Here is a 16,287-nt window from a genome sequence, read left to right on the forward strand (position 1 = left end):
AAATGATTTTATTGATTGAAAATACACATGATCAAAAACCCATACCATACCATACCATTCTGTTTTTTTTTTTTGGGGGGGGGGGGTTATAGAGCATCCCACTTATTTAATAAAGACCCGTGGTAGCATCCATGTTTCCTAGCACAGAAAGTGGTCCAAACAGGTAGACAGACATGCAGAAGGACTGACTTTTTAGATTTACGATGTATGACATATTACATATTCAGGGTCTGTATGAGCTCATTGAACACCTGGAAGTAACAGTCAGTATTGACTCATCGTTAGCTTCTGATCATGATGTCACTGACTGGCTGTTTGAAGCTGTTGGTTTAGCCATGTTAAAACATATGTATAGCTTTCACTTCATGCTAATATATTGTTATTACATTGTACTACATAACACCTTTTAACTATACATATACATATATTCAGAACTATACATTTTAACCAGTATAAAATGTAAAAATGATCTCAAGACAAAAATAAGTCTGACATTATGTATTTTAGAGTGGAGTTTATTTCTGCTATTTGGATGTTTCTTGTTAACTAAATAAGACTCTCATTCAAAATATATAAGAAACAAATACATGTGGTGACATTATTCCAAAATATCAATCTCAATGCAGTGGCTTGAAACTGAGGAGGAATATAACGACTGCCATATAAGGCGTCCACATACCTTATTCGTTGGTTTCTCTGGTGAAAGCAACAGCCTCAAAAGATGACACAACCTTTATGACACGGATAGACATGACTATCATCTTAGAAGTTAGATAAGCAGACGAGAGTATGGAAAAAAACATGAAAAACAAAAAATATTCACCTTTGTTATCCCCAGAAATAATCACGTTTGAATTTTCTTTACAAAGTCAAACATTTCAGCATAAAGTCTTATTCACACTACGCTCGTATTTCAATAGCAATGTATGACATTCTTGCATAGGTTACATAACATACAATATGTAATAAACTGCAATCATTAAAATGTGAACAAAAAATAGGACACAAGAGTCCATTTGACAAAGTGCATTAGCAAATAAGCAAACCAGAAAATATATAGAAATATGAGTAGGTGTACAGAATTATGTTTCCAAAATTAAAACGGTAAATAAATAAAATGAAGATGAATTCATTGTGTTTGCAGATTTTACACTACAAGTATCAAGCTGAGTTTTTATAAATTCTTCATAAGAACAGCAAATGCAGTTGAGGGGCAGGACATAAAGAAAGCAGCTTCATTGGCTCAACTCAGGCAATATGCAAACCAGTTGGCCCATTTCTCTGAAAACTCCTCACTTGAACCCAGGTGAGAGCAGAGTTTGTATTCGTCTCATACTTCTTTTGCTTTTAATTGATGAAACCAAAGTGAGTATACTTTTCATTAAGCTGCATTTTTGAAAATGTGCATTTGTTGATCTCTACCATTGCTAGCATAAAAAGTTTATAATCCATTTTATATTCTGACTGTTCTCAAAGAATCAGGGAGTTGTTAATGACTTTTTGTCTGTAGCCGATGTTGTTTTGAATTTACCCTTGATGATTATTAATAAACCCAATTTGGACAAGCATTCTGATGAAGGATGGCCTCCATAAATTGTGGAGATACCGACACATATAAATTAAATACAGAATTATTATAAATATCTTGTAAGTTGTCATTTCAAATGAAGCATGCTGCAGATCGAAACTTAGCCTATGGCAACAGTTCAAATCTACACAAAATGTCGATGTTGTCACTGAACATGTCTGGACATTCACATCTCTGTCACGTCTCAAAATCAGTTACACCATATTTTGTTGCCTTGGATCAGATGTAAGGTTGAGCAACTATTAAAATCCCGAGTGATAAATGTTTTATCAGTAGTTCACAGAAATGTGACAAATGTTTCAAAGTCCGTTTTCTCACTTTTTGTGTTGATTTCTGCTGGTGGAGGCGTCAGAATTGTCAGGATTCCAATGGGAGAATGAATTGCACAAGGTAAGCATTCCCTCTCTCGTCTGCCTCTAAAAAAAGAAACATAGTATTAAACTTACTAAATTTACTTGAGTAATAATAATTACTTCCCGTAATGATGTGATGTTAAAACATGGAAAAGGTTGAGTGTATAGTACTTTTTTCCTGAAAACAAGATATTTGCAGTACATATCGGTGTATTTTGTATTCAAAATATTCTTTTTGTCTTGTGAAACATGTGTTAAAAATATCAGCTGCTCGACAAAAAAAATGTAAAAGTTAAAATCGACTCAATCTTTTTTTGACCCTCAGAGCCCTGCAAACATTTGTCAGTAACCCTCAGTCGACTGCGATGCCGTTTGACCTCACCATGTGTTTCAGCCTGAGCCAGCGCCGGCGACTTTATCATCTTATAAGCACGAAACCTAGTTTGCATCATTATCCACCCACCGACGGTCCACAGAGGACCAGTTTCCACTCTTCCCTGTCCCCCGCTTTGAGTCTCTCGTCGCCCTCGCCTTCCTTAAAACTTCGGAGCTGTCTCCACAGGAAAGCCGGTGGCCTCTGCAAGAAACGCGTGGTGTTTGCAGACGCCAAAGGGCTGGCCCTCACTGTGGTGCATCTATTTTTTCCTGATGCATCCTCCTTAACCGAGACACATCTAATAGAAGCCTGCCCGGAAAAACTGACAGAGTCAAAAAAGACACAGAACCACAAGTATCGTCTGGGCTTTCCTCAGCCCACTCTAGACTCAAAAGCGTTCCTCGCACGCCTACAAGAGACAAACGTACAATTGGAAAGCTGCAACATTTTTGAAAGCTGCCTTAGCGGCAAAGTGCTCGTCTGCCACGGGAGCCCTGACAAGGCCGTGCACTTAAGGCTCACCTTTGACTCCTGGCAGCACTATTACGACATCCCATGCGCATTTTTGCAACAGCAGCGCTGTGGAGGTTCCGACGTGGATGTTTTTAACTTCGACTTCAATATACCTCAGGACGTAAACCCAATGGAAGGGATCGAGTTTTGCGTGTCTTTCAGGCCTGGATGTGGTACATCGATGCACTGGGACAACAACAGAGGGAAGAATTACAAGGTTCACGTGGACAAAAATGGAGGACAGTCCCGCAATTCTCTACTCAAGGACTGACAGCCATCTTGGCCTTCTTTTGTGGCCCTCAGTGTAGAGAACCAAGCGACTGTGAGGTACTTCAAAGGAGGTTGTCTGAGCGGAATTGGAACTCCTTAGTTCAGATAAATAAATCAGATTACAGCTGTCCAGTCAAAAGAGCGATGGGGTCATAAATAATGGAAATAATGAATATGCACTGCGAAATGGTCACTGCTGGAAGTGTCATAGCTTAGCTTCCCTGCTGAAATGTGAATATTTAAACGTTGAATTGACAATGAAGCTCTTGTCACTAGAACATCTAGAGCACATTTTTCAAAAATGAGAAGTTGAGCTTGAGGTTTTAATGAGCCCCCCCACCCCAAAAACAGGCTAGCTCTGATACTGATAATATAATAAATCATGCAAAATTGTAACTAAAATATGTTTTAGTCCTGTTTCACCACTTGATCAGTTTTAATCAATAACATGTTATGGTTTAGTTCTGTGGGGAATATTGATGAACATAAAAACATGTTTTTACAAAATGTTGTCCTTTTTTTCTTACAACAGAGTAAAATGAACACGATATTAAAAGAAATATATGACTCATTAGAAATACATTTAACTCATAAATAATTTTCTTTTTCCCATTGTCGATTGGCTGTGGACCAGACACCAGATCCTGAGATCCAGCTCTCCTGCGACTCTTATTAGTGACCTTCCGAGCTCTATAAAAAGATTGATGGTTATTCATCCCCTCTTCTGTGTTGTGTCTCATCCAATCCAAATTCACTTGAAAAGCAAGAGTTGCCGCAATAACCCTTAATCTTAAATCTATTCGAACCACTGACTAAAAGTCATGTTCTGGGAAAAAGAAAACCCTATTTAATAAAAGGGGAATTAAAAGTAAAATAAAGTTACTTCTGAAAATCAGGCTTATATTAAGGGGCAAAGGTGCAAACTTCAAATACGTTTTTCCGAGTTCCTTCTTGCTAGTTATCTTCTTTAATAATAATGCATTAGACATTTTCAAATGTTCATACGGATATAGTCTTTATTTTTTGTTTTTGAACACGCACAAATGCTCTCTCTCTCTCACACACACACACACACACACACACACACACCACACACACACACACACACACACACTGATTAAAGGGGCCCTCCTGGGAAAGGGACAACATGAGACTTGTGTGAGACAAAGGTACATGTACAGTATACATAAAGTGTCAAAATACAATGACCTTCTTTCAAAGAAACTCATAAATACATGTACATACATGTAGCAAATCATTTCCTCCCACCACAGAACAGAAAATGACTGCCGATGTGCACGTGATGATCTTTCACGCAAACGAAGATGCAAGGTCGTTGAGACGCATTTTCTTGGTGTCTGTTTCACGTGACGCATCAGACATTCTTGGCAGGATAAGTCAGGTAACCAAAGGAAGCTCTGGGCAATGTGGCACAGAACTTCTGCATGGGTGAGCTTGTTGCAGGCACTCCTTAAAACTGCAGTGAGCAACTGAGAAAGTTTTTCTTCTATCCTGACTGCTTAATTTAAAACGTTATGTGGCGACCATAATGGGACAAGCCACTGAACAATTTACAATAATCTATCCAACAGGGGTAATTACAAAGTTTCTTTACGGATTGTACGTACATATTGGAAGCAATTTAGAATACAGGTCAGAATAAACACATTTAAGAAAAAAATAGAGGTATGCTCATACTGTAAGTGAACAAGTGTTAGGGTACAAAGGTGATGTGACACATACTGGATATGCACCCCTAACTCGATCACTAGTATACTAAAATTATAGTCTATGTACATATATGTACATTTTCCCCTTCGGAGTCTGTGCTGCATTGCTGGAATTGGGACTAGCATTTCATTTTTAGAAAAAAAATTGTAGGCCTGTTGGTACACGCATGGGTGGAGTGCAGCAGCCACAGTGATCTCTCCTTAGTTCTTCCGCTGGGATCGTGCTTTCTCACCCGTCTGTTGGACTTCTTTGTCTTCCTTGCATAAATAAAGCAGGCAGTGGCTTGTTTTTTGTTTTATTTTGGTTTTTTTTACACGTGGGTGACGCACATGTGGAAGTTATAGAATATAACTTAAAGATGGAAAAAAAATCCAATATCTCGCCCTCTTCTTTGTTGGACAGTTATGCCAAATTTGGATTACGACACAGGTATTGCATATCTATTATTCTAATTTGTAGTGGAGGGAGTACGGCTGAGTTGCAAAATTCAAAATTTTGTCCAAATTATAACCATGATTAAAAACCCACTTTAAAGCCATTGTAGTTGATTTAATGACATTGAAAAAGTTATTCGTTTATGATTCTTTCACTTGCCAATAATATCAAAATAAATGTTGTCTTTTTGAGAGATCAATTAACTTCAACTCAAAATATATCTTTCCAAAATGCAAATAAAGGCAGTACATAGATGAAATAAGTAAATCTTTCTCATCTGATGATTTTCAACACAATTTTGAAAGACAACTGTTAAATAAATGCCATCAATGTCATTTATAATCATGTAGGACATCAGTTTTAATGGAAAGATTTGAATTGAGGAGATGGTTGTTATATAAACAATACAGCACATCATCATAACTGATGCTTACTGATTAGCAATGTACCGTTCCAAATATTCCAGTCGAACTGCAGCGCATTGTACGGTTGAGCCATGTGGAGACATCGGTTTGTTCAGGCTTGCTCAAGTCTTCACTTGCACATGTGGCTGGGCAGGTGCTCATGCTCAGGGTTCCATGGCGACCGGGCAAAACATTCTGCGGCCTTTCTGTCACACTCACAGATGAACATCTCACATTCGTCGTTTTTGTCTAGAAAGACATATTTTCCATTTTAGTGTTTTCACGATTAAACAAGACAAACTCTATCCATGTTTCTCTACTCACTGCTACACGTGACCTTCCTCTTGTCCTCATCACAGCTGTAGTGATAGTACTCTATGTAAGGGTTGTCAAAGATGGGCCAACAGTTGGGATGCTGCATAGCGTCAGTGTAACACTGGTCATGCACGTAGCAGCACCTGCAAAGGTCAAAGACAACTTGATGCAGACTATAGAGATGAGTTGTGGTCTGAAATTGAAGGAAAAATAAGATTGGGACCTATCCAGCTCATCAACAGGTGTGCCCGAGCCACCCCTTCCACAGTAGCAGCCATAGTCGGCGTAGTCAAAGACGGGCCAGCTATCAGGCATCACGCACAGGATCATTTTTCTGAACTGGCTGAGAGCCTTGTAATTCAGGGATTGAGCTGCAGGACGTTACACACCCGAACAAGCATTGTCACCGTGTCCTCATTGATGTACAAGATCAAATCACAAAGCAGAGCGCAGGGACTTACCAACAGAGAGGCTTAAAGCCAAGAGAAGCAAAGTATTGAGGGTGTTCATCCCGAGAGCCTAAAGGTTAGTGGCAGAGTTGGTATCACCTTCTCATCAAGCACTCTTTATATAGTCAGAGACCGTGGTATCTGTAACGTCAGCTGTTCATACTGAGCAGGGTCGCACGGCTCACAATGCACAATGAGTTCAACATATGGATGGGGTGATCGTGACTCTCACACTGCGTGAACCCTCAGAACTTGTTGAAATGTGTTTGACGTTCTGGGTGGAAGTCAGGCGGTCAAATCCGAAGTTTATCGCTGACACAATCTCACACACAGTTCCGAAGCTATGAGACGGTGAGGCAATCCTGTTGAAATAGAATAATGAACATCTCGGCAAGTGCCTGCAAATAAAATGGATTTTTGCATAATTAGGAATTCAATTTTGTTCATATGATTTTCATTGGCTTCATTATCAAACAAGCATTCATTGATTTATAGGAGGCTGAGTCGTAGGAGATTATCTCATATACTTTACCGGTTTTTTGAAACTGCTAATACAATCTTTTGGTTGAAACACAAAAAGACACAAAAAGCACAGTTTAGACCCCAAAACAAAAGATAAAAATAATATTTCTTTATACAGACATTGATGCTCACTTTTTAAACAATGTTTCCATAATTGGTGTAGCGCCAATTCACCCTCATTCCCAAAATAACAAAAAACAACAACAAAAAAACTCACCCATGATGCTAACGACGATAAGGTGGACGGTTGGTTAGTTTAAAGTGGTGGAGAATTGCACTTCATCAATCTTATTCACCTTATTTTACAAAGGACAAGTGAAATATTAAATACTGTACATCTCTCTAAAACTACCTAATACAATCAAGGTAACAGACACACAATAAAAATGATCTTTGCTTTATTTGTTTGTGATTAATTATATGTTCAATAATGAGTGTATAAAAAGACTTTTCAGTTATGAGCATGTAAAACTGCATCAAATATGAATCAGTTCATTTTGTATACCAGTATTTCTGTTCATGGTCACAGCGCGTGCTGGAGTTTATTCCAGCTGACTGGTTGCTGTTCAGTGGCAAGGCGTTTGTGAACGAGGCAATTACTGGGAGGTACAGTAAGTCGCACCAAAGTCCACTATGTGCAGTGGTCCGTGCTAAAGTCCTGCCATGTGGATGCAGATGGGTGATAGGTAAAAAAGGGAATACACAGGTGGGATTTTTTTTAGAGTTTGTTGATACCAAATAATTCTTTGATCGTTTCTGGAAGAATGACTTGGATATGTGGTTGTACAGTTTTGTTTTTTTCTGAAGGCCTGTCTGTATAGCTCTTGAAAAGATAAACATCCATTAAGCTCCAGTTTGCAGAACTTGGGATCAATCCTAGAAAATAAATAAATAAGTCGTAAAGTAATTGAAATATATTGTACTTATACTTATGGAACAAACTTTATGTTGAGATGTTAAAAACACGAGTGATGATTACCTTGTGATCTTCAAAATAAAGGTGGACTCTAGAGGGGGTAAAAAAAAAATTGAAGCTAAATCCATTTGATATGTTGATCTTTAATCAAAGTCGTGACAGTGGAAGCAGCGTTCAAAAATTCTACAATTCAGAACAAATGTTAAACTTAAATTCTAATGATTCATTAGAATGATTGCTTACTGGCCTAGCAAGTAGAACACAAATAAATATGTGAATAAATAACAATAAGTAAAATGGTAACATTTATGATGATTCACAAATCAGATGCATTATAATAGTGAACGTATTTCAAGCCAGCAGCCTTAATAAAATATGGGAACCACAGACAAAACAAGCTTTTTTTGATTGTCTACTTACTCCACATAAGAGCCCCCACCCCAAAAATCTCATCAATTCAGTACTAATACAAGCATCTCAAACATATTTAACATATTGAAAAGCAAAGCGTAAATGACTTGGGTTCATCTATTTTACATTGTGTTAAAGAAAAAATAAACTATTTCCAAAAAATGCCATATCTTAAAAAAAATTCAAGGCAATTGAGGAAAAACCCAAAAATGTTTTCTACGAATTAGGATGTATTAAATTTCAACAGAATTCTCATGACTTCACAGTACAAAAGTTCTACATTTGATATTGCTCATTGCCATGCAAAATAATACAAATGTCAGTGCTATCTATCTATGTAAAATATGCAACTAATCACAATGGCAACCTACGTAAAATAAATGGAAAATAATATATTAGATACTAAAGTGTGCTGGTTAACCATCAGAGTACACAAAATAAAATGGAAAAAAGAATTACAACAGTGAAGGACTATCACATTCTTTTCAATGACTTTGACATCACTCGTTCAGTTTTCTAGATAGGAGATTAACATTCCAAGGTGTAAGGGGTGGGGTAACGGGCCTCATGTTCAACATGGTTATGTGTGTTTGGGTTACACGTAACATTTAATGAGCTTTAAAATCCTTATTGCTACATTCCTTAAAACTAGGAAGTCCCAAATTTCTAACCCCTCACTCGTAAAAGTGCATTGGAATGTATCTGAAAAGCGAAGTGCCAACTAAAATACTGACGTCACACAACAACAGTATTAATTAGTCTGTCTTATATACAGTGTTTTACTATATCATCCTCAAATGTTTTTTTATGTAATGATAAACGATACTTAAAAATAGATTTGTTGTCAGAGTAGTTGAGTGATTCAGGGGTTTTTTTTTTTTTTTGCCGTTGTTGGGTGGATAGCAATAGGAATGTAGTGACAAACCAGACATAATTGAAGTGGTGTTATCAGCAATAAATATCTATAGGAAATACAAATGATTCATACTAAAGATTAAAAGGTCATTGCAAAGACAAGTGACTCAATCTCACAACATGATTGCATGGATCCTTCATCCAACAAGTGAACACATCCAGAATCTCATCAATCAGAAGTTTTGTCATTTTGTTCATACTACCTTGCTCAAGTAATCTTGTGTACAAAACTCTGCAAGTCAACAGTTAACAAATTAGTGAAATGGAAAAAAAATGGCAATTTCTTTCCTCAAAATAGTTTCAACAGGTGAAAGGTTGATCGTTCCTTCAGTGGACAACAATTGCTACTTAACATCACATTGGTTCGCAATTAATACTGGTACGGTCTTCCGTCAGATGGGTTTATAAAGTAAGGTAGTGACGTACTTCTTCTTGTAGCGATGTGTCGCACTGAGCACCATCACACCATCCTATAATAAAAAAATTCAAATAAATCATTCAAACTGATTTTGCAAAACTGTGGGAATGAATAATGTACAGAATACTGTTTTTTTAAGGCAGTCTAACATCTTACTCAATGCAAAAATGCCACAAATGTTGCACCGCGATACAGATCACATTTATCTCGTATATTTAGAACTCGTATTTATTGTGTATAAACCCTCATCTCTCAACCCTTTGCATCTTTCAAAGTATTTGAACAGGCTCTGAGTACCATACAATGCAACTCTCAACCACTGCTAACTACATTCAAAATAATAAGTACTTAGTTACATTAGTAATTAGTCATTCGTAAGTTCCAATCAAAACCCTCAAAATAAAACCTGCAAAAAATAAGGTACATTTGGTGTATGTCATAGATTTTCCAGTTGAACATCATTTCAGTGGAATCAAATCACATCAGAAAACATTAAAATCAGATTCAAAGATCCTCAAAGATACAAACAAACAGCAGGTAGTCCTTGTTTTATTCACCCCATCCAAATTTGTTAGTAATTCGGTGTTTAACCAAGCACTTTGCTCAACTGTTTGATCCCTGTTGTATATCTGTTTGAAGAAAATGTACACACATGTATACACACACAGAACGAACACACTGGTACAGCCATATCCAAGGGGAAAAAGTGGCCGTCTGAACAGCTGTCTGCTGATATGGAAAGTACAGTACGACGTATGACTCAGCTGGGAAGAGGCAAGCATGGCGCAAGTGTGTGCTTTCACTCCCTCCGTTTCCCGTCTTTAACCCACTGTGTGTGTGCATGTGTGACTATCTTGGCATGGGTGTAAAGTTTATTTTTCCGGTCACGCTGAGAGAAAAGCGCATAATCTCTCCTTCAACTTTTCCTGATTGCAGCCTTGTTATCACCGTTGGCATTCCACAGATCAACAGATCAGATGTGTCAGTTTGTGGTGAAAATAATAACAATAAAAGCCTTTCCCACTGGTCACCACAGGAAGTAGACCATCCATACCTTAATGGAGAGAGCGTAGAGGTGGTTGAGCATGACGTGGTTTGGTTCTGGCAGGAGTGCAGGATCACACTAGGAACAAAAACAACAATTTGAAGGGTAACTCATTGCACCAGTAATTTCTTTTTCTAACAATCTTTAAATACACTTACTGGGCACCTTTAAAATTGTGTGGTTAAACAGTTGTGTTTATGGAAATATCGGAATTTTGGAACACGGAAAGTTCCTCATGTTCCACTTCAAAGGGAATGTATAAAATCTAGCCATCCATTTTCTCTAGAGCTTATCCTCAATAGAGCCATGGGTGACCTGGAACCTACTTCGGCTGACTTTGTTGAGAGGCAGGGTAATAAAATTCTATCCTGTTATTGCATATTATGGAATAACTGTAATTTCTCAAACAATTCAAAATATTTTCAAAAAGTTAATAGAGCGCATTATATTTAGGCATGGATGAAAAATAAAAAATACAATCACATTGTATAGTTATATACAGGTACATAGAGTGGTAAAAAAAAAGGTATACATATACATTTCGCTATGATATTCGATGTCCTACGTTACACATTTATATTTATTACGGTAATGTTCGCCCCCAACCTGAACTCTATGACCTCCTCGGGGAGCTTGCATTTTACCATCGTTAGCGTAGCATGTTTGTTTCTACTGCACCAAAGATCAGAAACGACTGCCTGTGAGTTTATTTTAACTTAAACCTAGACAAAAAATGTTGACTACAACGGCTAGTTGTGCACCTGCTTTTAAAAGATATGAGTCATCACTCTTGCCGAGACGTAGCGCGACAGTCCGAAACAACGATAGCTCACCTCAATGGCTTCAGGTGGGTATCAAAACAATGTGAGCTCAAACTACATAATACGAGAGTCATGGGCACATTGAAAATAAAACATGAGATCGCACACAATTGAAATGGCCTTTTTTTTTTTTTTTTTAAATCTGCCCATTACCCTCATTTCTACGTAGTTTGAGCTCACGTTGTTTTGATGGTCACCTGACGTCATGGGAAAGCTGCGGCGTCAGGTGGGCAAGAGGCTGTGCTGCGGAACCAAAATTCTTGGGATTCAAAAAAATGTTTCCCCACAAACGCCATGGATGGCACCGAGGATGACAAGCTGTGGGAGCAAAATAGGATCACTGTTCATGAATTCAGGAGGCACCAGAACTGGACCAAGTCACCAAAGGTAGCTACAATGGATATTTTTCAGATTGGAGATGAGCCAGAAGTTGCTTTTGAAGTCTTGTAATGTCGAGGATAAACTGCACTATCCACAAATGTTTTATGCACAAATATTTAATGGAAAAAATGCTTTCGTCAAACAGTGTTAAATATTTAGTTAAGACTGTAATATGTGTTAACATTATTAATAAAATGTTATGCCATCATTGAGCATTTATTTTAGTTAGTTGAGGGATTCTGTTTTAACAATTACAGGGACCAGGACAGGCGTGTCCTGTGGCCTGTCCCAAGATATATATTATGTTGTAACAGTGCATGCACAATGATTATTATTAATGATTGTTTTACAGACAGTTTTTTGAAAAACAATACAAGTACAAACCTAACAAAATATAAATATAGATAATTTCCAATATTTTGAGCATTTGGGTAGCAGCAAATCTGTGGTGTGCATTGTACATTGGTAGAAAGGTTTTCCTGATTTTTAGGTCAACTTTGGGGGTGCACATTATACTTCAGGACGCACTGTACTCGAGAAATTACGGTACTTTTGGAATAAAAACATCTTCATTGGTGTGTGTGAAAATGTACACCATAATACTAAAGCATTTGCCAACGATTCCACTGAATTGATTGATTGAATTGTGTCATTTAATCTGATTGACCTGCACTACCGCTACTTACAGATATTCCAGTGTCTTTATTGAGGATGACCTGGAGCAGATGAGGCGGAAGTATGGGTGGAGACTTGAACTTTTCCTCTTGTTTTGGAAGGTACGCATCCTGGTGATACGGGCCAGGGGGAGAGCTGGAGAGGTCTAAAGGAGGAAGAGGGGGAGCATGTGTGGAATAATAAGGCCGATGACGACAACGCAAATGGTCTCAAATTACGTGTACGACAAAGTTATTGTTTTGTTTGGAATGTCTTGAAACTGCATTACAATGGCATTCCAGACATCAACTAGGTCGAAAATGTTAACTCCTTAAATTTTGGCAATCGTGCATATGTTTTGGTTGTCGAATGATTTAAAGGTTACAAAACTATAATTTACAACCTTCATTTTGCTTTATTCCTTGTCTATTGGATTGCATGTGAAAACCAGAAGGCATCTATCTATGACTGCTTCCAGATGACTGCGTAGGATGACGTCTGTTTTGCTCACAAATAACAAACACTGGATCAAGCCTGATATGGAGGACTATTTTTAAGGAAAAGATAAGAGACTTAAAGTCAGGTAACAAGCAGGAGTTGAGAAGAAAATCTCTGTACCAGTATTTCCCCTGGACTCAATGGAACACGATTTGTGAAAGCTCACCTGACATGTCTGAGCACTTTTGCGAGTCCACCATGAGAGCGTCAAACACCTCAAAGTCTGTTTTCTTCACTTGGATGATGTTATTGACCGTGCCCAGCTGACTGGTTACAACAGGCTAACAGGCAGGAAAAAAATAAGTCAAGAAAAAGGAGCGGGGAAAACTTTTACAACTTATTTATTGCACACCTCAGCTGGGTCATGAGTCCACTGCCCGTCTACGTAAAACTTGTACTGATGTTCCCCTTCGGGTAGCTCCACAATGGTCACAAAGGTGTTTTGACTTTGACAGGTGACAAGGGCATCATCAAAAAAAAACAAAAAACAATCAAAACAGAGACATTTTAAACACATACTCCAACTCGACAGCCACTCCCTTCACCTTCGAATCAGAGGAATCTTATTGGCCCAGTTGTTAAAGGATCCAGAGAGGTAGACCTCTTTGCCATCGCCTTTCCAGCGAAAGACGGTTGGTCGGTCTAAAGTCGGATCTTTGTCTTCCACTTCTAAATCTTGCCTCCATGCAAGAAACGCTTCTTTTTCTAACGGAGCCTGAAATGAGCAGAAAGCCACAGGAACTCATTTACTCATGAGCTACGAACACCATTTAATGGCTACAAATAGCTAAAGCACAACAGGGGCATGTCGATATGCAGTATTTGAATATTGGAGAAAAGTTCATTTCCTGAATTTCAGTAGTTCTTTTGAAAAATGGAAACACAAATACATAGATTCATTTACCAGAAAATACAGCAAACTTAAATTTTGAGTGACAATAGAGAGCGCATGGCCTCTTTTTCTGAAGAATTGTTTATCATCTGCCAGCCTACTGTTTGTTGTGAAGTGAGTAGAGTTGCGTTCATGGACACCATGTAGCAGTTGTATCTAAAATGTGTGCTCATAAAGCTAAGAAAAAAAATGTTAGAGCAAAGGCTTATATCGCAAAAAACTCACAAGTCAGGTTAATTCCAACACAGTGTACCACTGATTTGTAATTTATTGAGATACACTTTCACATGATCAATCAGTGAAAGATGTAGAAAAAAAAATAACTAGTTTTCCGCCCCAAACACATTCAAATATGACTTGATCTGTCATCTGGATCAGAGAAGAGTCATACAATAGCTCTACCCGCAAAGTAAGCATAGAATTTCTCCAAATGTCTATGTATGCTAAACTAAGGAACTACCGCTATCTCACCATCTCCAAACTTAAGTCTATGTAATTTATGTCCCTGATGAGGAGGTATGCCCTACTGTATGACCTACTTTCATGTCTTCGCCGTGAAAAATATCTGCATCTTCAGGGCTGTCCATCAGGATTTTGGGCCTTTCGCCATCTTTGGTGCCCCTGCTGTCCCTCCGCTGGGCCTTCTCCCCGTGGCCCATCGCAGCCCTCTCGCTGCTCGTGTTCCCCATAGCGTCGTCTCTGGCTGGACTGCTTCAAGGTGACTGACTCTGTAATATTCAAAACCCAGTGGCTTGAAGAAGGAATGTGTGACTCTTGACATTTATACTTTTTTTTTTCCACATAGATAATTATTAATAATTGTAACAAGGAGTAAAGACTTTTTGGGGGGAAGGGGCTGGGGCAGCGATTCGCACAGTTGCAAATAGAAGTTACATTATTACTCAACAAACTTGATCATATCTGACCATATAATCTAAGGAAGTGTGTTTTTATATATCTATACAGTTTGTGTATTAGATATTAGATTGTAGAAGGTAACTCAATATTTCACCACTGCACAGTCATTAGCAGTAGTGGGAAGTGATGTTCCAATACTTTGTATTACTTTCTGCTGCATAAGTAGATTTTCAGGTATCTGTATACTTTATTTGATATCTTATTTTTGTGATTACGGGAGTTGAATCGGTACTTCTACCGGTTTTTAACACAATTGTGTATACTTCTACTAAATACAGCGTGTACTTTTCACGTCTCTTGTAGTTGCATGGTCCAACAACTACAACTTTATACGTGACTGTTTTCCTGACGCCTCAGCGCCCCTGTTGAATTAACTTCAAAATTATCCTCCACGAACTAAACACGTTCATCCACAATTTTACCGTTTGCATGGCAAGATAAAAATTAATTTCCATCGTTGGCCAAAAGAAATACGTCAGTGTTCTTACTGTCGACCTTTTACTGGATGAAACTCCAAAGTAATAGTAACGTTGGTTAGTTAATACTAAAACAATACGCGGCACTGTTATATTTGTTTACAAAAGGACTGCTTGCTAGCGGCTAAGATTAGCCTAACCTTGTACGCTGTCACTATGGTTCCTTCTGTTCTACCGACTGTACTCCACCGAAAAATACTTGGACCTGCCGATGCATACGGTAATTTACCTGCTGAGTTACGGCGGTGATAAATGACTCTGACTGTAAATTATCCCTCAGTCCCATTTCATTTCATCCGGGCAGCACGAACATGTAAAACATAAACATTCGACCTGCGCCTCTCGCATCTTGCGCATGCGTACAATGGCGCGGCAGCCCCTACGAGCAAATGCGTGTTCAGTTTAATACACATGGCTACTGTACCACGCAAATACTGTAATTTAAACATTTGCGTATTGCGATACAGTAATCCGTAGTCATGAAACGGAAATACTGAGTGGCAATCACATGTAATATATACTTTAGACACTAGATAGCAGCATATTGCAAGTACAGGAACCAAAAACAACAACAACAAAAAGACGGGCAGTAAATTGCTTCTGATAAAATATCAAAAGTATAAAATACTGGTACTATACTGTCATAAAGATAGCCAAACTTTAATCACAACTTCACATAAACATTAAGTTGTCAAAAAAGTAACGACAATGAAATTAATGTAATACTTCGATTCATTCTTTGATTTCAAATCAGTTTTAAAGTAGGGGGGAAAAACATTTTCCAATAATAACTTAGTGTTTAACCTACCACAAATAGTGGTTATACTGTGAATAGTCAGCTAAGTCTGCTGTAGAACATTTGAGAACAACCTCTATGCTAAGAAAAGGAATAATATTGTGCTGGCCTTTTTGGCGAAATGATATTACTGAAGATGTTATAAAGTGCTGTACTGACATAATGCCAGCATTTAAATATTTTGAAATTT

At 38.0% G+C, this 16,287-nt stretch overlaps 3 protein-coding genes across 4 annotated transcripts; 1 reads left to right on the top strand and 2 right to left on the bottom strand.

Annotated features, from left to right (window-relative positions):
- The first annotated feature begins 1,317 nt into the window (after nt 1-1,317).
- ppp1r3c2a (protein phosphatase 1 regulatory subunit 3C2, duplicate a) lies at nt 1,318-3,525 on the top strand. The gene is made up of 3 exons (XM_061801798.1): nt 1,318-1,365; nt 1,934-1,978; nt 2,267-3,525. The coding sequence occupies exons 1-3, from the start codon at nt 1,355-1,357 to the stop codon at nt 3,099-3,101; spliced, it is 891 nt and encodes a 296-aa protein (XP_061657782.1). The 5' UTR covers nt 1,318-1,354; the 3' UTR covers nt 3,102-3,525.
- A 690-nt stretch (nt 3,526-4,215) lies between these two features.
- On the bottom strand, nt 4,216-7,229 carry LOC133491212 (phospholipase A2, minor isoenzyme-like). The gene is made up of 4 exons (XM_061802155.1): nt 6,447-7,229; nt 6,209-6,356; nt 5,995-6,128; nt 4,216-5,919 (listed from the first exon to the last, which is right to left on the bottom strand). Exons 1-4 carry the CDS (start codon nt 6,493-6,495, stop codon nt 5,801-5,803), a joined length of 450 nt encoding a protein of 149 aa, XP_061658139.1. The 5' UTR covers nt 6,496-7,229; the 3' UTR covers nt 4,216-5,800.
- A 468-nt stretch (nt 7,230-7,697) lies between these two features.
- prkab1a (protein kinase, AMP-activated, beta 1 non-catalytic subunit, a) lies at nt 7,698-15,737 on the bottom strand. Of its 2 annotated transcripts, XM_061802154.1 has the most exons (10): nt 15,531-15,737; nt 14,447-14,635; nt 13,561-13,730; nt 13,368-13,461; nt 13,182-13,296; nt 12,550-12,683; nt 10,671-10,739; nt 9,625-9,668; nt 7,936-7,963; nt 7,698-7,832 (listed from the first exon to the last, which is right to left on the bottom strand). In XM_061802154.1, the coding sequence occupies exons 2-10, from the start codon at nt 14,594-14,596 to the stop codon at nt 7,827-7,829; spliced, it is 810 nt and encodes a 269-aa protein (XP_061658138.1). In that variant the 5' UTR covers nt 14,597-14,635; nt 15,531-15,737; the 3' UTR covers nt 7,698-7,826. The 2 variants fall into 2 exon arrangements, with proteins under 2 accessions (XP_061658138.1, XP_061658137.1); XM_061802153.1 differs by lacking the exons at nt 7,698-7,832; nt 7,936-7,963 and having other exon boundaries at nt 7,996-9,668; nt 15,531-15,706.
- Between the last annotated feature and the right edge of the window lie 550 nt (nt 15,738-16,287).

This window comes from Syngnathoides biaculeatus, chromosome 17, assembly GCF_019802595.1.
Source record: "Syngnathoides biaculeatus isolate LvHL_M chromosome 17, ASM1980259v1, whole genome shotgun sequence".
NCBI classification, from domain to species: Eukaryota; Metazoa; Chordata; class Actinopteri; order Syngnathiformes; family Syngnathidae; genus Syngnathoides; species Syngnathoides biaculeatus.

What these genes read in the sequence shown, in the direction of transcription:
- ppp1r3c2a (XM_061801798.1), top strand. An exon ending in GGGAGAATGAATTGCACAAG is followed by an intron (nt 1,979 to 2,266) that starts GTAAGCATTCCC and finishes TTTGACCCTCAG; the next exon opens with AGCCCTGCAAACATTTGTCA.
- LOC133491212 (XM_061802155.1), bottom strand. Translation starts at nt 6,495, where the DNA reads ATGAACACCCTCAATACTTTGCTTCTCTTGGCTTTAAGCCTCTCTGTT. An exon ending in CCTGTTGATGAGCTGGATAG is followed by an intron (nt 6,129 to 6,208) that starts GTCCCAATCTTA and finishes TGACCTTTGCAG; the next exon opens with GTGCTGCTACGTGCATGACC. An exon ending in GAGGAAGGTCACGTGTAGCA is followed by an intron (nt 5,920 to 5,994) that starts GTGAGTAGAGAA and finishes ATGTCTTTCTAG; the next exon opens with ACAAAAACGACGAATGTGAG.
- prkab1a (XM_061802154.1), bottom strand. Translation starts at nt 14,596, where the DNA reads ATGGGGAACACGAGCAGCGAGAGGGCTGCGATGGGCCACGGGGAGAAG. An exon ending in GGACTCATGACCCAGCTGAG is followed by an intron (nt 13,297 to 13,367) that starts GTGTGCAATAAA and finishes CCTGCCTGTTAG; the next exon opens with CCTGTTGTAACCAGTCAGCT. An exon ending in ATAAAGACACTGGAATATCT is followed by an intron (nt 10,740 to 12,549) that starts GTAAGTAGCGGT and finishes TTTTGTTCCTAG; the next exon opens with TGTGATCCTGCACTCCTGCC.